Source organism: Eumetopias jubatus, unplaced genomic scaffold, assembly GCF_037043125.1.
Source record: "Eumetopias jubatus isolate StellerSeaLion01/CBP00866 unplaced genomic scaffold, mEumJub1_p1.0 scaffold_12, whole genome shotgun sequence".
Classification (NCBI taxonomy): domain Eukaryota; kingdom Metazoa; phylum Chordata; class Mammalia; order Carnivora; family Otariidae; genus Eumetopias; species Eumetopias jubatus.
Genome location: NW_028274818.1, coordinates 93,525,783 through 93,548,735, shown reverse-complemented (window position 1 = coordinate 93,548,735; position 22,953 = coordinate 93,525,783). Strand labels below are relative to the sequence as shown.

The following is a 22,953-nucleotide window of genomic DNA, read 5'->3' as shown; positions in this document are numbered from 1 at the left end:
CTCTAAAGATGGGAGCATTCCATTCTCCCTGACCACAATAACTGGCTCAGGAAGAGGTATGCAACCCAAGTCTGGTCCAAATCAACTTAAGATCTTTTGCTAGGAGCCATCTGCAAAGAGATACCTTCTTTCAGTTGGTTGTTAAGAGAGTAGAAGGGAAGCCTGGGAAGGACGGAGGCATGTGCCTGCCTGAGAGAGAAGTCAACACGGAGAGAAATAGTGCTGAAAGACATAAAAAATCCTGGTGACATCAGTTAGCTTTCTGGATATAACCATGTCTGAAGCTGCTATACCCAGGACTTTTCAGTTAGAGTCTAACAGACACTCCTTTCCCGCTTGGACTAGTTTAGGTTCACTTTTTGTTAACTGCAACTGAGATGTCTAATAGGTAATTCTAGGAACAAAGGACTATTAACTGCTAACCACCCAGTCAAAACCTACTCTCTAGCCCCTTCTCTAGAAGCCAAGGCCTCATACAAACAAATCCAAACAACCCATACTTAAACCCCTCTAACGTTAGTCCTACAGGGCTTAAGACAATAAGAGCTTTGTTCTGAATCAAAGGGAAGGAAGGCATCTAAGATCCTACACTAAGATTCCATACTCTCAATCTGGCCACCATCAACAACAATCTACATTCATCAATTGGTTTGAAAAAATTAAGGAGATGCTGATTTCTTTCCCCTAGTACCTACCATGCTTCTAGACCAAAGCTTATACAGGGGATTCTTACTGAAACCTTACAGCAATCCCATAAGCACACCCTCTTTATAGCTGGAGAAACTGAAGTTCAGATTGGTTAAATTATGCCGGGTAATATGGGAAATACAGGTATTTGCAAAACTGCAAACTCTAGAATCTGTGCTCTCCCTCCCAATTTCAAGCTTTGTAACAAGCTCAGCTTATTCAACAGCAAAAAAGATCACAGAAATAGAACCATTTCGTCTACTGGAAACTGTCAATCAACTGTTAGGATATTAAGATCACACTGAAAGTATTAACAGTAAGATGGGGATTCATGGTGGCATCTGATAAAAAGAGGTAGAAAAATAAAGGTAATTATGACAGTATTTCCTTACCGAATACCTATACGTGCTAAGCACTTTTATGTAGATGACCCCACCTAACTCTCCTCACGGTCCCACAAAGTAAGTGCTGTACTCTTCATTTAGAACTGTGGAAACTGGAGTCTTGGAGAAATCAGTGACTTTATCCAGGTCACGCAAGTAATAAGTGACAGAGGTGGGATTCAAATCCAGACCTGTCTGACTCTACGACCTAAGTCTTTTTTTTTTTTTTTTTAAGATTTTATTTATTTGACAGAGAGAGACACAGCGAGAGAAGGAACACAAGCAGGGGGAGTGGGAGAGGGAGAAGCAGGCCTCCCAGGGAGCAGGGAGCCTGATGCGGGGCTCAATCCCAGGACCCTGAGATCATGACCCGAGCCGAAGGCAGACGCTTAACGACTGAGCCACCCAGGCGCCCCTCTATGACCTAAGCCTTAAGACTCAAACAACCCTTAGTATGATCAACATCCAAATCCTGTTGGTTCAGTGTTCAACAAACTGGCTTCTACTCCACAGTTACAGAGACCACAAATCCTGGAGTGACGTAAATTGGGTATTTTTTTTCCAATGCAGATGATATATCAAAATTCTATAGGAGATTCATTTTCATTCATTTCATTTCAAAGATTCATTTAAAATCTTTGTAAGGCAGTCAGTCCGGAGGCTGCAGAGGAACCACCCGAGAAGCTGTGAAGATGTCCGTGCGCGTCGCCGTGGCCAGGGCCCCCGCCCTCCCTCGGCGGGCCAGGCTGGTCTCCAAAAATGATTTGGGATCATCCTTCATTGCTGCAAGGAACTTCCATGCCTCTAACACTCGTCTTCAGAAGACTGGCACTGCTGAAGTGTCCCCTATCCTTGAAGAGTGTATTCTTGGAGCTGATACCTCTGTTGACCTTGAAGAGACTGGGCGTGTCCTAAGCATTGCCCACGTACATGGGCTAAGAAATGTTCAGGCAGAAGAAATGGTAGATTTTTCTTCAGGTTTAAAGAGTATGTCTCTCTGGGCACCTGGGTGGCTCAGTTGGTTAAGCGACTGCCTTCGGCTCAGGTCATGATCCTGGAGTCCCGGGATCGAGTCCTGCATCGGGATCCCTACTTGGCAGGGAGTCTGCTTCTCCCTCTGACCCTCCCCCCATCTCATGTGCTTTCTCTCTCTTTCTCTAATAAATAAAACCTTTAAAAAAAATAAAATAAAGAGTATGTCTCTGAACTTGGAACCTGACAACGTTGGTGTTGTCATGTTTGGAAATGACAAACTAATTAAGGAAGGAGATATCGTCAAGAAAACAGGAGCCACTGTGGATGTTCCAGTTGGTGAGGAGCTACTGGGCGGTATTGTAGATGCCCTTGGTAATGCCACTGATGGAAAGGGTCCAATTGGTTCCAAGACCTGTAGGCGAGTTGGCCTGAAAGCCCCTGGGATCATTTCTCGAATCTCTGTGCACAAACCAATGCAGACTGGTATTAAGGCTGTGGATAGCTTGGTGCCAATGGGTCGTGGCCAACGTGAGCTGATTACTAGTGACCAACGGAATGGCCAAACATCAATTGCTATTGGCACAATCATTAACTAGAAACATTTCAACGACGGAACTGATGAGAAGAAGCTATACTGTATCTACTATTGGTCAGAAGAGATCCACCGTTGCCCAGCTGGTGAAGAGACTTACAGATGCAGATGCTGTGAAGTCCACCACTGTGGTTTCAGCTACTGCTCCTGATGCTGCTCCACTTCAGGACCTGGCTCCTTACTCTGTCTGTTCTATGGGAGAATATTTTAGAGATAATGGCAAACACGCTTTGATCATCTATGACGACTTATCCAAACAGGCTGTTGCTTACCATCAGATGTCTCTGCTGCTCTGCCAGCCCCCCGGTCGGTGAGGCCTATCCTGGTGACGTGTTCTACCTACACTTCCGTCTCCTAGAGAGAGCAGCCAAAATGAACAATTCTTCTGGTGGTGGTTCCTTAACTGCTTTCTCAGTCACAGAAACACAAGCTGGTGATCTGTCTGCTTACATTCCAACAAATGTCGTTTCTATCACCGACAAACAGATCTTCTTGGAAACAGAACTGTTCTACAAAGGTATCCACCCTGCCATTAACGTTGGCTTGTCTGTGTCCCGTGTGGGATCTGCTGCCCAAACCAGGGCCATGAGGCAGGTGGCAGGTACCACGAAGCTGGAATTGGCTCAGTATCTTGAGGTTGCTGCTTCTGCCCAGTTCGGTTCTGATCCTGATGCTGCCATTCAACAACTCAAGTCGTGGCATGTGACTGACTGAGTTGTTGAAGCAAGGATAGCATTCTCCCATGGCTACTGAAGAACAAGTGGCTATTCTTTATGCCGGTGAAAGAGGGTATCTTGATAAGTTGGAGCCCAGCAAGATCACAAGTTTGAGCATGCTTTCTTGGCTCATGTCATCAGCCAGCACCAAGCCCTGTTGGGCAATATAAGGACTGATGGAAAGATCTCAAACAGTCACAGGCTAAGCTGAAAGAGATTGCAACAAACTTCTTGGCTGGATTTGAAGCTTAAACTCATGTGGAGTCACAAGAAATACCAGTTTGGTTTTGTCATTATTTATTCTAGCAATCAGTTCTATTTGTAAAAGGATTACTCTCATACTCCAGATGTACATAAATTATGTTAAAAAGAAAAGTTCCATATTGGTTGGTGAAAAAAAAATCTTCGTAAGACTCTTCATATACAAATTTAGAAATGGGGTTAAAAAGGTCTGTGTCTTACTACATGTCCCCATTTCCAGCTCCAGAAAGATGGGTCACTAAAACTACGGATGCTGATGGACCTACCCACTGAGAACAGGGGGCCTCACGGTTGGGCCAGGTATTTATAAAACAGACACTGTGATTTACAGAGCACCTTTTTTTTTTTTTAAGATTTTTTTTAAAGTTTATTTATTTAAGCAATCTCTACACCCAACATGGGGCTTGAACTCACGACCCCAAGATCAAGAACCACATGCTCCTCTGACTGAGACGGCCAGGAGCCCCTACAAAACACTTTCAAGGCACTTCTTCAGATCCTAGACAGCCAGCCCCTCTCAAACAGCAATACCACACAATAACCACAGTGAGCAATTCTAGTGCCCGCATTCCAAACAAGCACATACTTTCGTGCTTCTGTTATGTCTGCCTGAAATGCCCCTTGATCCTTCCCCCCACTTCCCTCTGGGTGCTCATCTTTTGGGGTCCAAATCAACTGGTAGCACAGTTAACACTTCCACAGCAGCACCTGCCAACCTTCTTCACAGCACACACAGAACAGAATACTTACGGTAACATTTGTATGGCATCCTTGTGTAAAGAACAAAGCCGCTCACAGCCAGAAAAGATTGGCAGGGGGATCTGGCTGCCCCAGGCGCCACTCATCTGCCCTGATGCCAATGGCAGTCAAAACTTCCAAAGCAGATTCTTGCACTTGTCACACATACACCGAGAGACTGTTTCACTTACTTGTCTCTCCTGCAGAACGTGAGCTCTTAGAAGACTGACATGCAGTTGTATTCGTCTTTACATTCCCAGCAACTAGCACAGGGCCTGGCATCTACTAAGTCTTCAGAATAGATTACTGGACCAAACTGAATCCTGAAAATATCTTAGTCTTTCAACAATTCTGAAGCTGGGCTATTAAATATCTTCTCTCCAACCCCAGAAAAAAAAAAAAAAATATATATATATATATATATATTTTAAAGTAAACTCCATGCCCAGCCTGGAGTGGGCCCAAACTTATGACCCTAAGATTAAGACCTGAGCTGAGATCAAGAGTCGGATGCTTAACCAGCTGAGACACCCAGGCACCCCAATTAGTTGCTATTACACTCTAAGAGGGATGGTCTACTCCCCACCTATGGAGAGGAGGTATTTCTTCTCTATAAATTCATTCACTCAATAATATTTGTCAAATACCTACTCTGTGCCAGGCATGAGAAATATACAGCAGTGAATGAGACAAAGTGTCCCTGCCTTGCTTACGAAATTCAGTCCAGAAAGGAACACAGACATTAAACAAATAGTTCCATATACTTATTAGTCGGTGAAGTTAACACTTTAAAAGAGACATAGAAAACACAATAGATACATGGATAAATTTGAATAAACAATGACAGGGAATATTGAAGAACTGAAAACACAAATTCTCAGGCAAAAAGGACCAAGCGCCAAAGAGAGTATCTCTTTGACAGAATAAGTGCCAGCAGTGAAACTTCAAAGCCTCAAGGGCAAAAGGAAAGGGAGCGGGGCGCAAAAACCACCAGGAATAACTCAGTGTTTGGCCTCAGCAACTGGAAGAATGGGAAGACTGGGGAAGGTGAAGGTATGTGAGGGGTAAAACTCAAAATTTCAGTTCTGGACATGTCTGAAATGCCGATTTTGACGTTTTAAGAGATGTCGTTTGAGACGTGAATGTAAGAATGTGGAGTTCAAGGGAGAGCACTGGGTTGAAGATGGAAATTTGAGAGCACACTAGGCGGTATTTATAAAGTCTTGAAATGGATAGCTCCTGGGAAGTGTAGTACACAAGAGAAGAGATTAGGACGAGGCCTGGGGGCAGTACAATCATTAAAGAGAAAGAAGAGGAACAAGACATCAGCAGAGGAGAAACCAGAGGGCTGAGGCTAAAGAAGAGAATGTTCCAGGGCGCCTGGGTGGCTCAGTTGGTTAAGCGACTGCCTTCGGCTCAGATCATGATCCTGGAGTCGCGGGATCGAGTCCCGCATCGGGCTCCCTGCTCGGCAAGGAGTCTGCTTCTCCCTCTGACCTTCCCCCCTCTCGTGTACTCTCTCTCCTTCTCTCTCTCAAATAAATAAATAAAATCTTTAAAAAAAAAAAAAATGTTCCACAAATCAAATGAACGTGCTTCAAGAAAGGGCAGCGATGAACGGCATCAACCACTGCTAGAGGAGTAAGAACGAACTTAACACTGAATGTGGCGACCGAGAGAGCACTGGTAGCTTCAACAAAGTGCTATTTCAGTGGCGTGGCGGGGGCCTAGTCTGGGGCGGGTTCAAAGACCTGGAGGTGATGAGGCGCCAGCTAGAGGCTGAAGCCTCACGCTGCAAAAGGGCGCAGAGAGATGAGGAGGCAATTGGAAGTCTCGGGAGGGCGAAAAAATTATCTCGTCAACAGGGGCTCATCCTCAGCCACCGTCTTCTCGCACCTGGACTGAGTAACCCGCCTCCGCCGCCTCCACGCCGAGCACCCAGCACCGCAGACGCCGGCTTCCCCTCCTTGCCGAGCCGGCCGGCGCACGCGCAAATGCTAAACACCGCCGGCGCGGGCCCTCCCTCCCCGAGCCCCGCCTCTCCCCGCCCAGGGCGCGTGCGCACCGCCCCTCGAGAGCCGCCTCAGGGAGGCCCGGGAATGGGGACGCACCGGAGGGGACCGCGGCTCTCCGCTCCCGCCATTCCCCGGAGGGCCCCAGACCGCGACCCAGCCCCACCTGCCAAGCCGCGAGCGGAATAGGTACGTCGCGCTGCAAATTACGACGGCAGGCGCGGGCGCGCCCCTCGAATGCTTTTCCCAAGTCTGAAGATTATAACGCGCTTGCGTTCGAAGATTCGCGGCACGTCGAGAACCACACACGCTTTTTTCCTTTTATGAACCAGTCGTAGCGCGAACTTCCTCCACGCGTGCGCCATCCTTTCTGTGACGTGCCGCGCTGCTCCTTGGGATATGTAGTTTTTTATCACACTATGCTGCACTCGCCAGATGAACATTTTAATAAATTAGAGCCCATGTGTTTTCAGTATCCTCTCTCATTCCCCCAAGCCTCTGTAAGATAATTAAAAACTTTTTTTAAGCCTCAAACTGCTCCAAAAGTTAAAGTCTATTTTTTTTTTTTAATTTGGCAGAGAGATAGAGAGAACAAGTAGGCAGAGAGGCAGGCAGAGGGAGAGGGAGAAGCAGGCTCCCCGCCGAGCAGGGAGCCCGATGCGGGGCTCGATCCTAGGACCCCGGGATTATGACCTGAGCCGAAGGCAGCCGCTCAACCAACTGAGCCACCCAGGCGCCCCGATAAAATCTATTTTTAAAAAATTTTAAATAAATTAAAACAAGCAGATCCGTAGACCAGAAATTGCACTTTTAGGGAGTCTTCCCAGGAACGTATTAAGGACATGAGTAAATATTAAACTACATTAGTTTAGGGGCGCCTGGATGACTCAGTTGTTAAGCGTCTGCCTTCAGCTCGGGTCATGATCCCGGGCTCCTGGGATCAAGCCCCGCATGGGGCCCCCTGCTGGGCGGGAAGCCTGCTTCTCCCTCTCCCACTCTCCCTGCTTGTGTTCCCTCCCTCGCTGTGTCTCTCTCTGTCAAATAGATAAATAAAATCTTAAAAAAAAAAAAACTACATTAGTTTACATCCAAGTATCTTATGATTTCTTACATGACCCTTACCAAAGTTTAGAATTGTAGTTTATTTCGTTTATATGATACACTTGCCAGCTCAATAAGCTTAAACTCATCTGTTTTGTTTACCTTTGTATTCCCAGTACCTAGCACATTCCTAGTACCTATGAGGGCACATCACAGGCCCTCAATATTTTTGTATGCACTTAGAAGAATCTCAGACTTCAACACAAACTATTTCAGCCCCAAGTTAACACATTTTTGCCATCAGGTTTTTCTTTTTGAGGTCTCTATCTTAATGAATGGCATGACCACCTATCCAGTCTCAGCTATATATTCTGCATTTTAAGAAGCTTATGCTTGCAAGGATTTCACAAATTTTGCACTTGTAGAGGTGTCAGGAGCTATTTCTCCTGAATGTCGACAATTGATGTAGTTACGCCTCAGGAGAGGTTTAGGGCTCACAATTGTTTGTTTGTTCGAATTTATCTGTAATCTCTGATGTTTCTACTGTTAAGCAACAAAAATTCAACTGAGTAACATTTTTTAAACAAGATTTTTAAAGATTTTATTTATTCATTTGAGACAGAGAGATACAGAGAGAGAAAGCATGAACAGGGGGAGAGGCAGAGGGAGAGGGAGAAGCAGGCTCCCCGCTGAGCCAGGAGCCCCACGTGGGGCTTAATCCCAGGACCCTGGGATCATGACCTGAGCCGAAGGCAGACACCCAACCATCTGAGCCACCCAGGGCAACTGAGTAACTTAAAAGGTGAAATTGGCTTTATTGAATGATTCATAAATCAGGCAGAATCCCATCTGACAAATAGAAAGGAGTTCCACCGAGCTGAAGAAAAGGAAAGGTTTTTGAAGACAGAGAGGGAGCAGAAAAGGGGGTATTATGAGCCAAGAATGCATTGTTTTAGGTAAGGTCACCCTCCTAAGGGGAATGGAAGGGATCACTAAATTTCCTAGTGCTGACCAAGAAATTCCATATTGATTGGTTAAATAATAGATAGTAACAGCTCACATGTGTTGGCCACTTACTATGTACTATATATGTTAAATATGCTTTTTTTATGAGACTTTTAAAAAATTATTTATTTGAGAGAGAGAATGAGATAGAGAGAGCATGAGAGGGTTGGGTCAGAGGGAGAAGCAGACTCCCCGCTCAGCAGGGAGCCCGATGCGGGACTCGATCCCGAGACTCCAGGATCATGACCTGAGCCGAAGGCAGTCACTTAACCAACATGAGCCACCCAGGCACCCTAAATATGCTTTATGTGTTTCATTCCTATCACGTACTCCATCCACTTTTCATCTCCACCACATGTGCCGTAGTCTAAGGGGCTTGACGCTTGCCTAAACAACTGCAAGACCTTTTAATTGTTTATTCCCAGATGTAGAGGTTGGGCTACTCATTGCTCGCTTCATGACACACTATAATCAATGGGCTTTGTATACCCTCTCTCTTGTTTTATCTATTTATGGCCTTTATCTCTTTTCTCTACTCCTCCTCCCTTCCCCAGTGTCTGTGAGAGTGTCTTTGTCAAACATGCGTGTTGTCTAGTGTGCATGTATTTTTAATTTACCTAAATGGTATTGTGCTATAAACCTCATTCAGTTTCTTATTTTTCCCACTCAGCATGATGCTTTTAAGATTTGTCCTTGTTGCTGTGTGTGCCTGTTACTTAGAATAACTGTGCAGTATTTCATAGTGGGCGCTCACATTGTAGTTATCTGGACCCGTGGTGATGGACGTGTAAATTGCCTCCAGCTACTGGCTCCACCGTGAACAGCCTCAAGCATGTCCTCTTGTGGCCAATATGAGGATTTTTCTGGGAAGTATAACTACCTGATGAGACTTGAGTAACAGCCCCCTAAATTGTCTGCCCTCACCCATTTGCCCAGAGCATTCTTCTTCCCCACCCCTTCCCTTTTCCCTTTCTTTTTAAAGATTCTCCTTATTCATTTGAGAGAGAGGGAGCACGAACAGGGGACGGGCAGAGGGAGAGGGAGAAGCAGACTCCCCGTTGAGTGTGGAGCCCCCTTGCGGGGCTCAGGGATTATGACCGAAGGCAGCCGCTTAAAGGACCCCGCCCTGGCCCAGGTGCCCCAAGAGCACTTTGTTTTTTTTAAGATTTTATTTATTTATTTGACAGAAAGAGACACAGCGAGAGAGGGAACACAAGCAGGGGGAGTGGGAGAGGGAGAAGCAGGCTTCCCGCGGAGCAGGAGCCTGATGCGGGGCTCTATCCCAGGACCCTGGGATCATGACCTGAGCCGAAGGAAGACGCTTAACCACTGAGCCCACCCAGGCGCCCCAAGAGCACTCTTCTTAAAACGCAAAGGTGGGCATGAGCACCTCTGTCTCCTGGCCCCACAGCCTCCTCTCCCCTCCCTCTCTACCTCCCTCTCCCCTTCAGCCTCTTCTTTATGTCTTCCATACATGCCATGGCCTTCCTCCCTCCTCTTCAAAGGCTTTGTGGAGCACATTTCCTCCCCTGTTTACCTCATCTTCAGATCTCCTTGACTGGGTCAAATCCCTCTGTCACGATCCCTCAAGAACACCGTGTAGACCTCCCGTAACTGTGATGGTAACACAATGTCATGATTTTACATTTGTTTGTGGCAAAATTTCCGTCTGTCCTACCCCTCACCCCTCACATTATAAACTCCATGAAGGCTGGCCTCATACCCGTTTATGCTCATCACTGTATCTTTAGCACGTGTGCCTGGCATGTAACAAAAATATTTGTTAGATGAAAGAGAAAATGAAGGTGTTCTCTCTGCTTAGGAAAGGCCATTGGGGGGGCAGCATCTTGGTGGGGGTGACTGCTATAGAATTTGGTCCTCAGCTCTGCAGGACCAAAAATTCCATTTTGCTAGCAACCTCTCAGAGTAGACTCACACTGATGCGACTCCCAAGAGACTGATGTGTAAACCAGAACCCACTGAGTTATATGGGGAGATTTAGAATCGTGGTGCTGACCAGAACACTCCCTTTGCTTGGGCAGCAGAGTCCCTTTCTGTAAGAAAGCCACAGTGGCAGACTGGGCCCTTCTGGTCTATCCTTTAGTCTTATTGCATCAGAGCATCACATCTGAAATCCTTTCTAAAAAGCCTTGAAAAGTCACAAGGATCTTGACTGAAGGTCTCTTGAGGACATGCAGAGGGAGTTAAGTAGCATGACTTCCTAATGATCCCTTAACAAATTCCTCCCTTCCCTTCACAGAGTTCCACTGCTGAGGGCAATGCTCCCACCCCTTCTCTCTTTTCTTTCTCCCCCCACTCAGAACTGGCTTTTTGCAAAGGGGGTTCAGCCACCATCTATGGAAAGCCAGCTACCCCTCTCTCACCTTGTCCCTGTTCATGCCTACCCATCACCCACTTGAACAAAACAAAAAAAGTCTTGAAGCCCACATCCATGTCGCTAGTTCTGATGATGGAACTAACTAGAGGTCATATCACCCCCAGGACGGCTGCACTGGCCAGGGAACATATAGACCCAGGCCCAAGAGATAGGAATTCTTGTTTACTATTCACAGCAACGTGAAGGAATTCAACCCAACTAGCTTATGCACCTCCAAGTAGTCTGAACACATACAGTCTGCAAATGGGCACTATCCTGAGCACATAAGCACCAGATGTACCTCATGAAATCTCTAAAATAAAGAAAGAAGATATTTTTCAGATTCCAAGTCTCTCAAAAGATGGGACAAACAGACCTTCCTGGGACCAGAAAAAGCAGCACCAGAAGCAACTAAGTCACATCCATTAACATGACTTCACAGGTCTCCAATCAACAGCATCCACCTTCTCAGAAGACCCCCCCCCCCTAAATTTTGCCCTTGGAAAAACCCTTGCTTGTAAGCCATCAAGGAGTTTGGGACTTTTGAGCATTAGCTTCCTGGATGGCACCACACCAATAAATAGCCTATCTTCCTTCACTGCAAAAGCTCAGTGTCAGTTTTCATTGGCTTGCCTGTGCATTGGGCGAATGAACTCTCATTTGGTCTGGTTACAGGCTGTTCAGTTGGATCTGACCTCTCATGGGAGGCAGGTGGGGCAAGTTGTTCACACTTACTGCTTTGTGTCCCCAACACATACAAAAGAAGCCACAGCATGACCAGAAGGTGGCATTGTGTGCATGGAACCCAAGGGAGGAAGGGCTACAGTATGTTAGCTCTTAAAAATTGCTTTAGGGGCTCCTGGGTGGCTCAGATGGTCGGGCGTCTGCCTTCGGCTCGGGTCATGATTCCAGGGTCCTGGGATCGAGCCCCGCATCAGGCTCCCTGCTTGGCGGGGAGCCTGCTTCTCCCTCACGCTCCTACTGTTCCCCCAGCTTGTGCTCTCTTGCTCTCTCTGTCAAATAAATGAATAATAAAAAAAAGACTTTCTTTAAAAAAAATTGCTTTAATCCCCCTCCCTTCTAAAATAGTATACACTGTAGGAAGCCACACATTGCAGAGATCTAGAATCTGTAATGGAGGAAGGATAAATTTTCCATAATCCCAGTGTAGGGTATGACTCTTAGAGTGTGGTACACATTCCATCCCCTGGTCTCCACCCCCCCTTTTTTTTTTTACAAAAATTACAATAATTTTGCTTACAACAAGATTGGCCTGGGGCTCGTGCTCTATGGGTGGCAGCAACTCCTCAAGGCATGGGAACCGGGAACCCCTGTGACCCGGGACCACCGAGAGCAGGGCTCCAGGGAAGGGGGTGGCTGGTGGGAGGGGTGCCAGATCCTGCCCCTGAAGAGCACTGGGCTCTACAGCCATTCCCTACCCTCCCACCACCCACTCAACCCGCAAGATGATGGTCTTTATTATTTGAATATATTATTTGAATAGAGTTTCCTCTGTTAGTATGGAATGATGTATCAGATTGGACAAGCCACCAAGCAAGTGCTCAGAGATCACTTTGACGGACCCCCAGGATTCTCTTGACATTCCTCAGGCAGGATGCCACCTTCAAAGACCAGTACTTCTATAGGGGGTCTCAGGAGCGCCTCACCATCCAGGAGTAGTTGGACAGAAAGTCAGCTAGATCACATAAAACCTGGATTGGAATTTATACAGTCAAGGTTTGTGATCCTATCCAGGAAACCCTCACCAGAAATTACAAGGTGATATTGTCCACCTGGTTTTTTTGTGTTGTGTTTTTTTTTTTAAGATTTTCTTTATTTATTTGAGGGATGCCTGGGTGGCTCAGTTGGTTGAGCATCTGCCTTTGGCTCAGGTCATGATCCCAGGGTCCTGGGATGGAGCCCCGCGTTGGGCTCCCTGCTCAGCGGGGAGTCTGCTTCTCCCTCGCCTGCCGTTCCCCCTGCTTGTGCTCTCTCTCTCTGTGTGTCAAATAAATAAATAAAATCTTTTTTTTTTAAATGAGGGTAATGGGGTAAAAATGGGGCATTCTTAGCACCCAGCCTGGTCCAAAGCATGGGGGGAGGGAGGAGGGAGGGACAGGGAGGGCGGGAGGAAGGAATCCCTGACAGGTGCTTCCATACACACACAGTTGCCAAACCTTTGCCAGTGTTTGGCTGGCTGGGCTGACTTAGAACCAGGCTGGAACTGGGCTCAGGTAGACCTTGGCGGGGCAGGGGTGGGCGGGGGGGGGGAGTCCTTCACCACTCACCAGCCTCGTGACCTTGAGCAAGTCTCTCTGAACTTCGGTTTCCCTTCTTTGAAGATCGCTGGAAATAGCAGTCCACCCTGTGCTGGCTCAGGACCAAGCCCTTTCACCCCTAGCAGTGCTGTCACCATCTCCCCTTTCCAGAAAGTCAGAAGTGAGCCCAAGATCTTGCGGCTAGTAATGGGGAATTTGTGGGGGTGTTCTTGGTAGTCACGGTGGACAGGGAGGCCAAGTGGGACAGTCGCATGCAGAATTGTCCCACATCCTGCAGGCATTTGAGTGTCCTGCTAGACATTCATGAAGCAAAACACTCATTTACAATGACCTGAGCAAAAACACTCATTTACAATGACCTGAGCCTAGAACCTACCCCATCCCATGTAGTGATGAAGCCCACCACCTTGTAAGAACCCCACATCTCAGGTGCCTGAGTGGCTCAGTTGGTTAAGTGTCTGCCTTCGGCTCAGGTCATGATCCCAGGGTCCTGGGATTGAGCCCCATGTCGGGCTCCCTGCTCATCGGGGAGCCTGCTTCTCCCTCTTCCTCTGCCCCTCCGCCATGCTCCCCCATGCTCATTCTCTCTCTCTCTCAAATAAATAAATAAAACCTTAAAAAAAAAAAAAAAGAACTCCATATCTCCTTGTGGTCTCCACCTTAATTTTTCTGGGTATGTTATCTTTGCTTAAGATTACTTTCCCTTTTCCCTTATCATCAGATCTGTTATTATTGGTGGGAAGGAATCAGTATCTTCCAGCTGGACTAAGAATTAAATTGACATGAGACAGATTAACAACAGAAAAAAAGCAAAGTTTTATTATGTATGCATGAAGGCCCCGTCATGAAATTCAGACCTAACAAAATGACTGAGGCACGTAGTTTTTATCCTTTTAGACAAAGAGACAGTAAAACTGTGAGGGATTGAAAGGACCAAGAAAACTTCATAAATTAGTAAAAAAAAAAAATAATGAACCTCTCGGCTCTAAATGTCCTATCTCTGGTGGTAAGGGTGTCTCTTTACCTCCCAGTATAGGGAGGGGACCTTTTGCCTGGGAGATTTATCTCTTGCTTTCGGGGTACAGAGGAGGGTCTGAGAGCTAGCCTCACATCGGCTATCTCTTAAGTAACTTTTATTTTAAAATAACCAATATGTGGGGACACCTTGGCGGCTCAGTCAGTTAAGCATCTGCCTTCAGCTCAGGTCATGATCCCAGGGCCCATGATCCCAAGCCCCACATCGGGCTCCCTGCTCCACAGGAAGCCTGCTTCTCCCTCTCCCACTCCCCCTGCTTGTGTTCCCTCTCTCGCTGTGTCTCTCTCTGTCAAATAAATAAATAAAATATTTTTAAAAAGAGAGAAAACGCAAACTACCTTGTTTAAAATAAATAAATGAATAAATAAATAAACAAACAAACAAACAAACCAATATGCAAAAGCGGCACATTTTGGGGCGGCTTTCCCCTGGCCCTTACGTAATGATCCCAAACTGTGTTTTATTCAAGTGACCTCACTTTCATTTCCTGGATGTTCAAGAATTCACAAATCAACGAAACCTGAAAAACAAAAACTAAATTTAATTCTGGCTCACGCCAGGGAGAAATGTAAGCAGAAGTGCCTCTTCTTGTGAAGCAAAGGACGAAGCTGGGTTATTACAGGGTTCGGGGAAGGTGAAATTAGGTAACACTGAGATGAAACAGTGTATGAATGGGCTCACAGCGAAGTGGGAATGGGAGCAGAGACGGCCCCAGCCCATCCTATTGTGCTGGAGACCAAGAAGGTTAAAAAAAAAAAAAAAAATGTTAAGGTTGTGTCGGCCTCCTTTCCTGCCCGGGCCTGGGAGAGCCGGTCCATAAACCTCAGTGAAAACAAGGGTGGGCAGGGTGTGGCCTCTCTGGGTGAATTCAACCCACACAGGGCAGATCCCTTCAGGCGAGGGTGGAAAATTCCACTTTTCGTGTGGTTCTTATCCAAATCCCTTCCCTTAATTCATATTAAATAGGTCCAAACACCTGTTTACTTCATGTCTTCTACCGCAGTATATCCACGTTTTGAAAGACATTATTTCATGGCAAATCGATTTCCTGGGGCGCCTGGGTGGGCTCAGTTGGTGAAGCGCCTGCCTTCGGCTCGGGTCATGATCTCGGGGTCCTGGGATGGAGCCCCCCCACATTGGGCTCCCAGCTCAGCGGGGAGTCTGCTTCTCCCTCTCCCCCTCCCCCCTGCTCATGCTCGCTCTCTCGCCAATGAATAAATGAAAAAATCCCAAAAGGGAAATTAAAAAAAATCGATTTCCTTTTACGTCTCCTTTACCTTATAGGGACGGCAGTATTTTTTTTGGAAATTATGTGGATAACTCCTGCAGTGCAGTTTACGCGGTACCAGGCCCCTTTGCAAGTGTCCTTCCCTGTGGTGTCTCACTCCATTCGCTCACCAACTCTGTGAGGTCAATGCAGTTATCATCATCCTCATTTTTACAGTAGAGAAAACCGGGGCACAGAGAGGGAAGGCGACTTGTCCGGGGTCACCCAGGAAGTAGTAGATCAAAGGTTTGAACCCAGGGCAGCTGGCTTCAGAATCCGCACTCTTAACCACTCTGCTAGCCTCCCTCTCGGGGGAGGGAAACTACCTAGGGACCTGCTCCCCCCCCCCCACAGCTCAGGATATTAAGGGGGCTTTCCGGATGTTTCTTATTGAAAAGGGGTGTTGGGTGTGTTAGGGGTGAGAACCCCTGACCTAGTTCGTGGTGTGTCCTTCACGCCACAATCTGCCACCGGGGTCCTGAGTCTGAGCCAGAATGGGGGTGGGGGTCAGCTGTTGTGGCAAGGGGCCGGGGACGGACAGGAAGGAGTTGGCCAGGTGAGGCCCTCGGATCCCCACTGGCCATGATGCCAAGGACCGTTTATGCTCAGACTCTGCCTCTTTCCTCCTCCTCCCTGAGGGGCGGGGATCTCCTCTGTGGAAAAATACCCAGCTGGGCGAGCCCCAGTGAGAGGGAGGAAGCGAGGGGAAGGGGCTGGGACTCACAGGACCGACTCTTGCCCCCTCTCGTGATTGCTGTTTACTGGGCCGGGTTCTGGGAAAGCGCCAGATTGCATCAGACAGGGCCTGAGGAGGACACGTGGCCTTATAAGTTGGGGCCGGTGAACAGGGAGGTGTCGGGAAACCAGACACAAACAAAGCTTTTGAAGACGACAGAGAGAGAGAGAGAGACGGCGAGAGAGAGATACAATGGCCTCCTTGCCGAGAGCAGCCAGCCCGGCCCGGCAGCCCCCAGGCCCAGAGGACGAGGACCCCAGCCTGGATGAGTACGACCTCTGTAGCCTGGCTCATTCCTACCTGGGTAAGGTCTGGCCCTTTCCCCCGCTTGGTCCCTCCACTCCAACCCCACACTCCCAACTAGGATGCCTCCTTGGCCTTCTCCCCACCCCCAACCCGTTCTCTTGACCCCTCGAGTCATCTCATCTAACCCCTGGGCCACTGAGTGCTGTCCTGCACAGCCCTGGGACCTCACGCACCCCTAGACTATGGGAGCAACAACAGACCATCGGGGGCCCCTCACTCCACAGACGGGGCAACGGGGATTATGACTGCCCCAAAGCTAGGTGGTGACCACTCCCCAGGCTGCCTCCTCCAAACCATGCCCCTTCCACCCCGCACTCCTGGCCCCCTGCCTCTCCTCGGATGTACCATGCCTCCGTTCACCTCACCTCAGCCTCTTGCCTGGTTCCCAGGAGTGGGAGGCCGGAAAGGTCGCACCAAGAGAGAAGCTGCCGCCAACACCAACCGTCCCAGCCCTGGTGGCCATGAGAGGAAGCTGGTGACCAAGCTCCAGAACACAGAGCGGAAAAAGCGAGGGGCACGGTCCTGAGGCGGAGCTGGAAGTAAGGAGTCGGGCGACCCAGAGGTCCCTCTGCCTCGGAAGGATGTGCCTGGATGTGTATGGTTGGGTGGGAAGAAGGGACCCAAGAGCCGTTGTCTCAACATAGAATAAAATGAGATACACATTCGACTCTGAGTTTCCTAGGGACCAGAGCAAAGGGGGAAACACAGAACCTTTCCAATTGGAGGGACATTTGGTTTATGGGGAGGGACACCGAGGCCCAGGGAGGGTAGGGTCCTTCTCTGGAGACACAGTGACCAGGACAGACGGGGTTAGAACCATCCCTCTCTTCCCTTGCCCTAGATGAGGCCAGAGCCTCCGACACCACCCGGCGACGGAGACAGGACCACGGAGAATCGGAGAATCGGCACCTGAGGGCAAGGCCCAGGCCTGCTTCCCCCCACTTCTCTCCCCAGGACTCACCCTACCTGACTGAGGCTCTGAGGGGCCACCAAGGAAGTGCCCCCAGCCCCAGCAAAAGGACAAGATAGGGAGTAAGAGGCAGGGAATGGAGAGGCACAGTCGCAAAAAAAAAAAAAAAAAAGCCCCTAAAAAGAAAGACAGCTAAGAAATTGGACCTCCCTAAGGGTGGGAAGGACAATAAACAAAGTACAGCTGCAGCTTATGTGTGGGATTTGTCCCCTCTCTACGTGGTGGTGGGTGTCCGCGTTTCTGCCCGCGCATGCCTGTGTTTGCGCCAGCCCCAGGTAGCCGGTTTCGTCAGCGTCTGTGTTTGGTTGTGTGCCTAGGAGAGGGTGTACCTGATTTTGCCTGGACGGGTAGAGGCCAGCGTGTTATTTTGGCGTGCATATGTTCTGGAGACCGTGTCTCCGTGGTTTCTTAGGAAATGCAAGAAAAATTCCTGTTTCTATGTCATGCTGCCTGGGAAACAAGCCCCCCTCCCCCCCCCCCCCCCCCCCGGCTCCTCTCCATTTCTAGAAAAAACAATCTTATTGATCATATCATTTTCATGTAAAACCACCTTCTGGGGGTGCCTGGGTGGCTCAATCAATCAGTTAAGCTTCCGACTCTTGATCTCGGCTCAGGTCTCCATCCCAGGATCGTGAGTTCGAGCCCCTCGTTGGGGCCACACCCAGCGTGGAGCCTGCTTACAAGTAAGATAAAATAAAAAATATATAAAAACCACCTTTTGAAGTGAATGGTATTTACTGGTGCCAAATGCAAAATGGAGAGAACTAGGATTTAGAACATTAAGGGATTTGCCCCAGATTTTACCGAGGGCTCAAATTCAAGGGCTCTCACTGTCCTCACCTATGGGTCCAGCCCCTCCGTCAAAGGGGTTGTCAGGACAGGGTTCTGGGAGGTCAGCGGGGGGAGGAAGATCCTTACCTCGTATACATACCCGTCTCAGGACCAGAGTTTGAGAAGGACATAGGGCAGATAAGAGGATCTATTGATTGAGATACAGGTTTGGTTTGGACTGCTTGTAACGAAGACTCAAAATGGGATAGAAAGTTCTCCCTCTGTCACATAACAGCTCCAAGGGTCAGTACTCTTGGGCTAAAACGACAACTTCACTGTGTCAGGGATTCTAGCTACTTTTAGCCTCATTATTCTGCCACCCTCAAAACACGGCTTCCCCGGCACTTGGGTGGTTCAGTCCATTGAGCGTCTGACGCTTGGTTTCAGCTCAGGTTGTGACCCCAGGGTCGTGAAATCGAGCCCTGTGTCGGGCTCTGCGTTCAGCATGGAGTCAGCTTGAGATTCTTTCTCCCTCTGCCCCTGCCTCTCTCAAATAAATAAATAAATCTTAAAAAAAAAAAAACCCCACACACACTCAAAAACAAACCATGGCTTCCACTTTGGGGTCCAAACAAGCAGCTTGGGTACCTGCCATCACATCTGTATCTCAACCTGTGGAAAGGGAGTAAGTAGGGAAGGGACCAGGGGAAGCCACACCAATTCATTTTCAAGGCCATGACCTAAAAGTAGAATCCATTACATTGGGTCAGAATTTAATTACATGGCCACACCTAACTACAAGAGAGGCTGGGAAACATGGTATTTAGGTGCTTAGCCATGTGTTGGCCAAAACTTGGGGAGGGCAGGAGAGTGAATACTGGAAAAAACTAGCAAGAAACATTTTCCACAGGCAGACTCAACAGGAGGAGGGAGAACACCCCTAGGCCCTGGCCAGAGCATTTCTCCGTTTCTCCTGCCCTTTCATGTAAGCCCTAGGCTGCAAAACTTGGAGCCAATTGTTCTTAGGGACCTAAGAATACGAGCAGAGGAATGAGGCACGTGTTGGCGCAGTAATAGGTACACAGCCCACCCGGACCAGCTTGAACCTCTGGGAATCTCAGTCCATCGGCCTCCCCTGAGTCCGACCTACTAACAGTCACAGACTCTCTGGCTGGGTAGAACATTAGAGGACGTCTAGTCCAACCCCACCGCACTCCAGACCGGGGTTGCCTCTGCTTGCTTGAATACCACTAGGGACAGGGAACTTGCTGCCTTTGAGTTGCCTGATTCCTTCTCAGAGCACCTTGTTAATGTGGGCTGAAGAGGCACCTGGGTGGCTCAGTCAGTTAAGCATCTGCCTTTGGCTCAGGTCATGATCCCAAGGTCCTGGGATTGACCCCACCCCCCAAAATCGGGCTCCCTGCTCAGCGGGGAGTCTGCTTCTCCCTTTCCCTCTGCCCCTCCCCTCCCCCAGCTTGTGCTCTCTCTCTCTCTCTCTCTCGAATAAATAAATAAAATCTTTTTTAAAAAAATGTGGGCCGAAATCTAACTAACTCTCCCACCTGCCCCTGAACAAGCTTCTGCTCCTCTGGTCCTTTCTGCCTGAGATGCCTTCAATCTCACCCACCCTGCAAGGCTCAGTCAGCTCTTCAAAGTCTTCCATCACCAGCCCTCCACCACCCCCTGTCCCCTCATCTCCACCCAGGGAGACACTTGCTCTGGAATCACAGGCATAGCAAACCTGTGCCCAGGTTCTCACAAGCATTTGGCATACAGCTCCTTCAGACTTCCCCTTGAGCCCCTCTTTCCGTGATAGATTATTTATTCACTCAGTTAATGCCTATCGGATGCCTCTTGTATTACCAGGGCCTGGTTGAGGGCATGGACTGCAAAGAGGGACAAATGAGACCCTGGTATGATTGGAACCAGGCCTTAGGGCCAATGGCCACTCTTGAACTCAGCAGGCAGATGGGAGGAGCAGCTCTATGCAGTGAGCTCTCAGCCCAGCACGGATCTGGTGTGTCAGCTTCAAAAAATCATGGCCACAGCTCCCGATACTTGGGAGTATATATATATATATACTTACTGCTCTGTGATAGGTGTTTTATAGGCATTGTCCCATTTAATCCTTCCAATAACCCAACAGGCAGACTATTATTGATCTTATTTTCCAGCCCAGAAAACCAAGGTTCAGAGAAGGTAGGTAACTGGCCCAAAGTCACACAGCCACAAACTGCAGGAGTGGGATTTTGAACTTAGGTCTAATTTTTGAAGCCTAGGCCTTTCCTTTTTCACTATGTGCCTGAGAATAACCATGTACTGACAATGTGGAATCCTAGGTGTTAGTTAATTTCTGGTTAATTACTCCTTCTGAGCCTCAGTTTCCTGTCCTGTCAAAAGATACTTTATTTTTTTAAAAAAGATTTTGTTTATTTATTTGACAGAGAGAGACACAGTGAGAGAGGGAACACAAGCAGGGGGAGTGGGGGAGGGAGAAGCAGGCTTCCCGCCGAGCAGGGAGCCCGATGCGGGGCTCGATCCCAGCACCCTGGGATCATGACCGGAGCTGAAGGCAGATGCTTAACGACTGAGCCACCCAGGCGCCCCCAAAAGATACATTAAAGGAGAAAACACAGTCTGCAAAGTGCTGTGTCTCTAGCTGAACCTGGCCACTCCCTGTGCTCTGAATCCTTTGACACTTCGCCAGAAGGCCCCACATGCTAGTCTCACTCCTGGCCTCTGATTGGCCTTCCCTGGCCTTGCCCTTCCCTGGCACAGTCTCTGCCTGGGAGGCCTTTAGGCTGTTCCAGGAACCAGATAATTCCTGGAATTACTGAATGTTCAGATCCTGGGAGTTAGAGCCCCATTCTCTACCCTTTGCAGAAGGGCCTGGTGGGGCAGGGGGCAGGGAGTGGCTGAAATTCACATGAGGACCTGGTCGGGACGAGAACCCGCTCTTGACTCTCCCCACCCAGAACCTCCCTCTTCTGTTCCACCCACTCTTCTACCCTCTTTCTTTTTGATCCCCTAGTTGCACGTAATGTGTCTCCCCGGTTTCTAGGGTTCCTCCTGAGAACGGAGGGACGACTGACCTCAACTGCCCCTCGGAAGCTTACGGATGTTTCCCCATCAGGTTTCCACGGTTCAAAGGATTCCCAGCTCATTGCCGAGAATCAGGACACTCACCATGGGGCTCTTTATTGGCTTCCCAGACACCTAGGCCTCTTACGCCCACTCAGCTCTCAGATGTGTATTTTTTTTAATTTCAAAATCACCCCATAGTTGATTTTTAACTGGCACTCCTTAAAGGTAATGCTAATAATAGGCACAGTGAAGGCTACCATTATTGATCGTCTGCCCTAGGGTTTTCCCGGTCTCATCTCACTGAGCGCTTCTGTGGTTTCTACCCTAAGTGCATTTGGCTATACCATTTGCCTACTTAGAACTTTTAAAATGACCTCCTTACCTTCTTCACTCAAATATATTTTAAAAGGAGATCAGGGGCACCTGGGTGGCTCAATCGGTGAAATGTTCTGACTCTTGATCTCAGCTCAGGGCTTGATCTCAGGGTCGTGAGTTCAAGCCCCGAGTTGGGCTCCACGCTGGGCATGGGAGCCTACTTTAAAAAAAAGAGAGAGACGACATAACCACCGAAAGTGGAAAACCACAATCACTTACCATAACTAGAATTTTATAAAAAGAAACACCTAACTATAACTTTTTTCAGTCCACCTGTGCACACCGTCGATGACCTTGTGCGAGAAGAGTCACAGGTGTTCACACTTGGAGAAACACTGATTGTTTACGAGCCAGACACTCTGCCAGATGCTTTGCATACACGGGAGGAGGCCTCATTGTCATCACTTGGTTACAGATGAGTTAAAGAAGACACGGATGCCTGGCTTCCCCTCCCAGAGACTCTGATTTCATTGGTCTGCGGTAGAGCCAGGGCTTTGGGAGTTTGGAGAGTGACTCTAACGTGCAGTGATGTTTGAGGACGTCTGATAACAGTGGGCTTTTGTCTTGGGTTGCATATACCGAACACGGTCACAGCAAGGGCTCCCAAACCCTGTGCTCTCCTTACCATGTGGCTTTGCCACCTTCCCATCAAATGGGGGACACGGGACTGTGTTCCCTTTTTTTTTAAGATTTTATTTATTTGACAGAGACACAGTGAGAGAGGGAACATAAGCAGGGGGAGTGGGAGAGGGAGAAGCAGGCTTCCCGCCGAGCAGGGAGCCCGATGCGGGGCTCGATCCCAGGACCCTGGGATCATGACCTGAGCTGAAGGCAGACGCTTACCAACTGAGCTACCCAGGTGCCCGGGACTGTGTTCCTTTTGAACATGGGAGAAACTCCCCAGAGTTCTGGGGGAGTTCCTGGCCTGATACAGTCAGGCAGAAGGCGTGGCAGCATAACACACCGCAACACCATGCACTTCTACCTTGTGCTCTGGAGCCCAGTCGCCCTGCTATGAGAAAGTCCAAAACAACACACATGAGGAGATGACGTGGCAAGGCCACATGTCGATGTCATTCTGGTCTTCGGCCCCGCTTAAGCCCCAGCTGAAAGCCGAGTGTGTGAGCGAAGGGAGCCTGCAGATGGTTCCAGCCCTCGCTGTAGAGTCACCTCCAGCCACTGAGTCTTCCGCGATGAGGCCCGACATACAGGGGACCAGAGACAAGCCCCCGCCAATTGCCCACCTACAGACTCAGAGCATAATAAAATGTTCATTGCACAGCATTATGTTTGGGGATGGTTGGTTACACAATAGTGACTGGAACAGCCTTATGGTCCCCCA

General features: G+C 48.6%; 2 protein-coding genes and 1 pseudogene across 8 annotated transcripts in view; 2 read left to right on the top strand and 1 right to left on the bottom strand.

Moving 5' to 3' along the window:
* The window catches only part of SGF29 (SAGA complex associated factor 29), a 29,322-nt gene extending 22,638 nt beyond the window's left edge, over window positions 1-6,684 (bottom strand). For 3 of the 7 annotated variants that reach the window (XM_028110205.1, XM_028110206.1, XM_028110208.1), the window contains exon 1: window positions 6,531-6,684. Coding sequence is in view for 2 of the 7 variants with exons in the window: in XM_028110204.1 (XP_027966005.1) it covers window positions 4,544-4,634 (91 nt within the window). In the remaining 5 variants the exon portion in view is untranslated. The other 4 variants (XM_028110211.1, XM_028110209.1, XM_028110204.1 and 1 more) reach the window with 4 other exon arrangements.
* Window positions 1,763-3,605, top strand: LOC114214506 (ATP synthase F(1) complex subunit alpha, mitochondrial-like; annotated as a pseudogene).
* A 9,595-nt stretch (window positions 6,685-16,279) lies between the features above and the next one.
* NUPR1 (nuclear protein 1, transcriptional regulator) lies at window positions 16,280-16,944 on the top strand. Its single transcript, XM_028110197.2, has 2 exons — window positions 16,280-16,409; window positions 16,801-16,944. The coding sequence occupies exons 1-2, from the start codon at window positions 16,298-16,300 to the stop codon at window positions 16,935-16,937; spliced, it is 249 nt and encodes an 82-aa protein (XP_027965998.1). The 5' UTR covers window positions 16,280-16,297; the 3' UTR covers window positions 16,938-16,944.
* Window positions 16,945-22,953: the final 6,009 nt, after the last annotated feature.

What these genes read in the sequence shown, in the direction of transcription:
- NUPR1 (XM_028110197.2), top strand. Translation starts at nt 16,298, where the DNA reads ATGGCCTCCTTGCCGAGAGCAGCCAGCCCGGCCCGGCAGCCCCCAGGC. An exon ending in CCTGGCTCATTCCTACCTGG is followed by an intron (nt 16,410 to 16,800) that starts GTAAGGTCTGGC and finishes CCTGGTTCCCAG; the next exon opens with GAGTGGGAGGCCGGAAAGGT.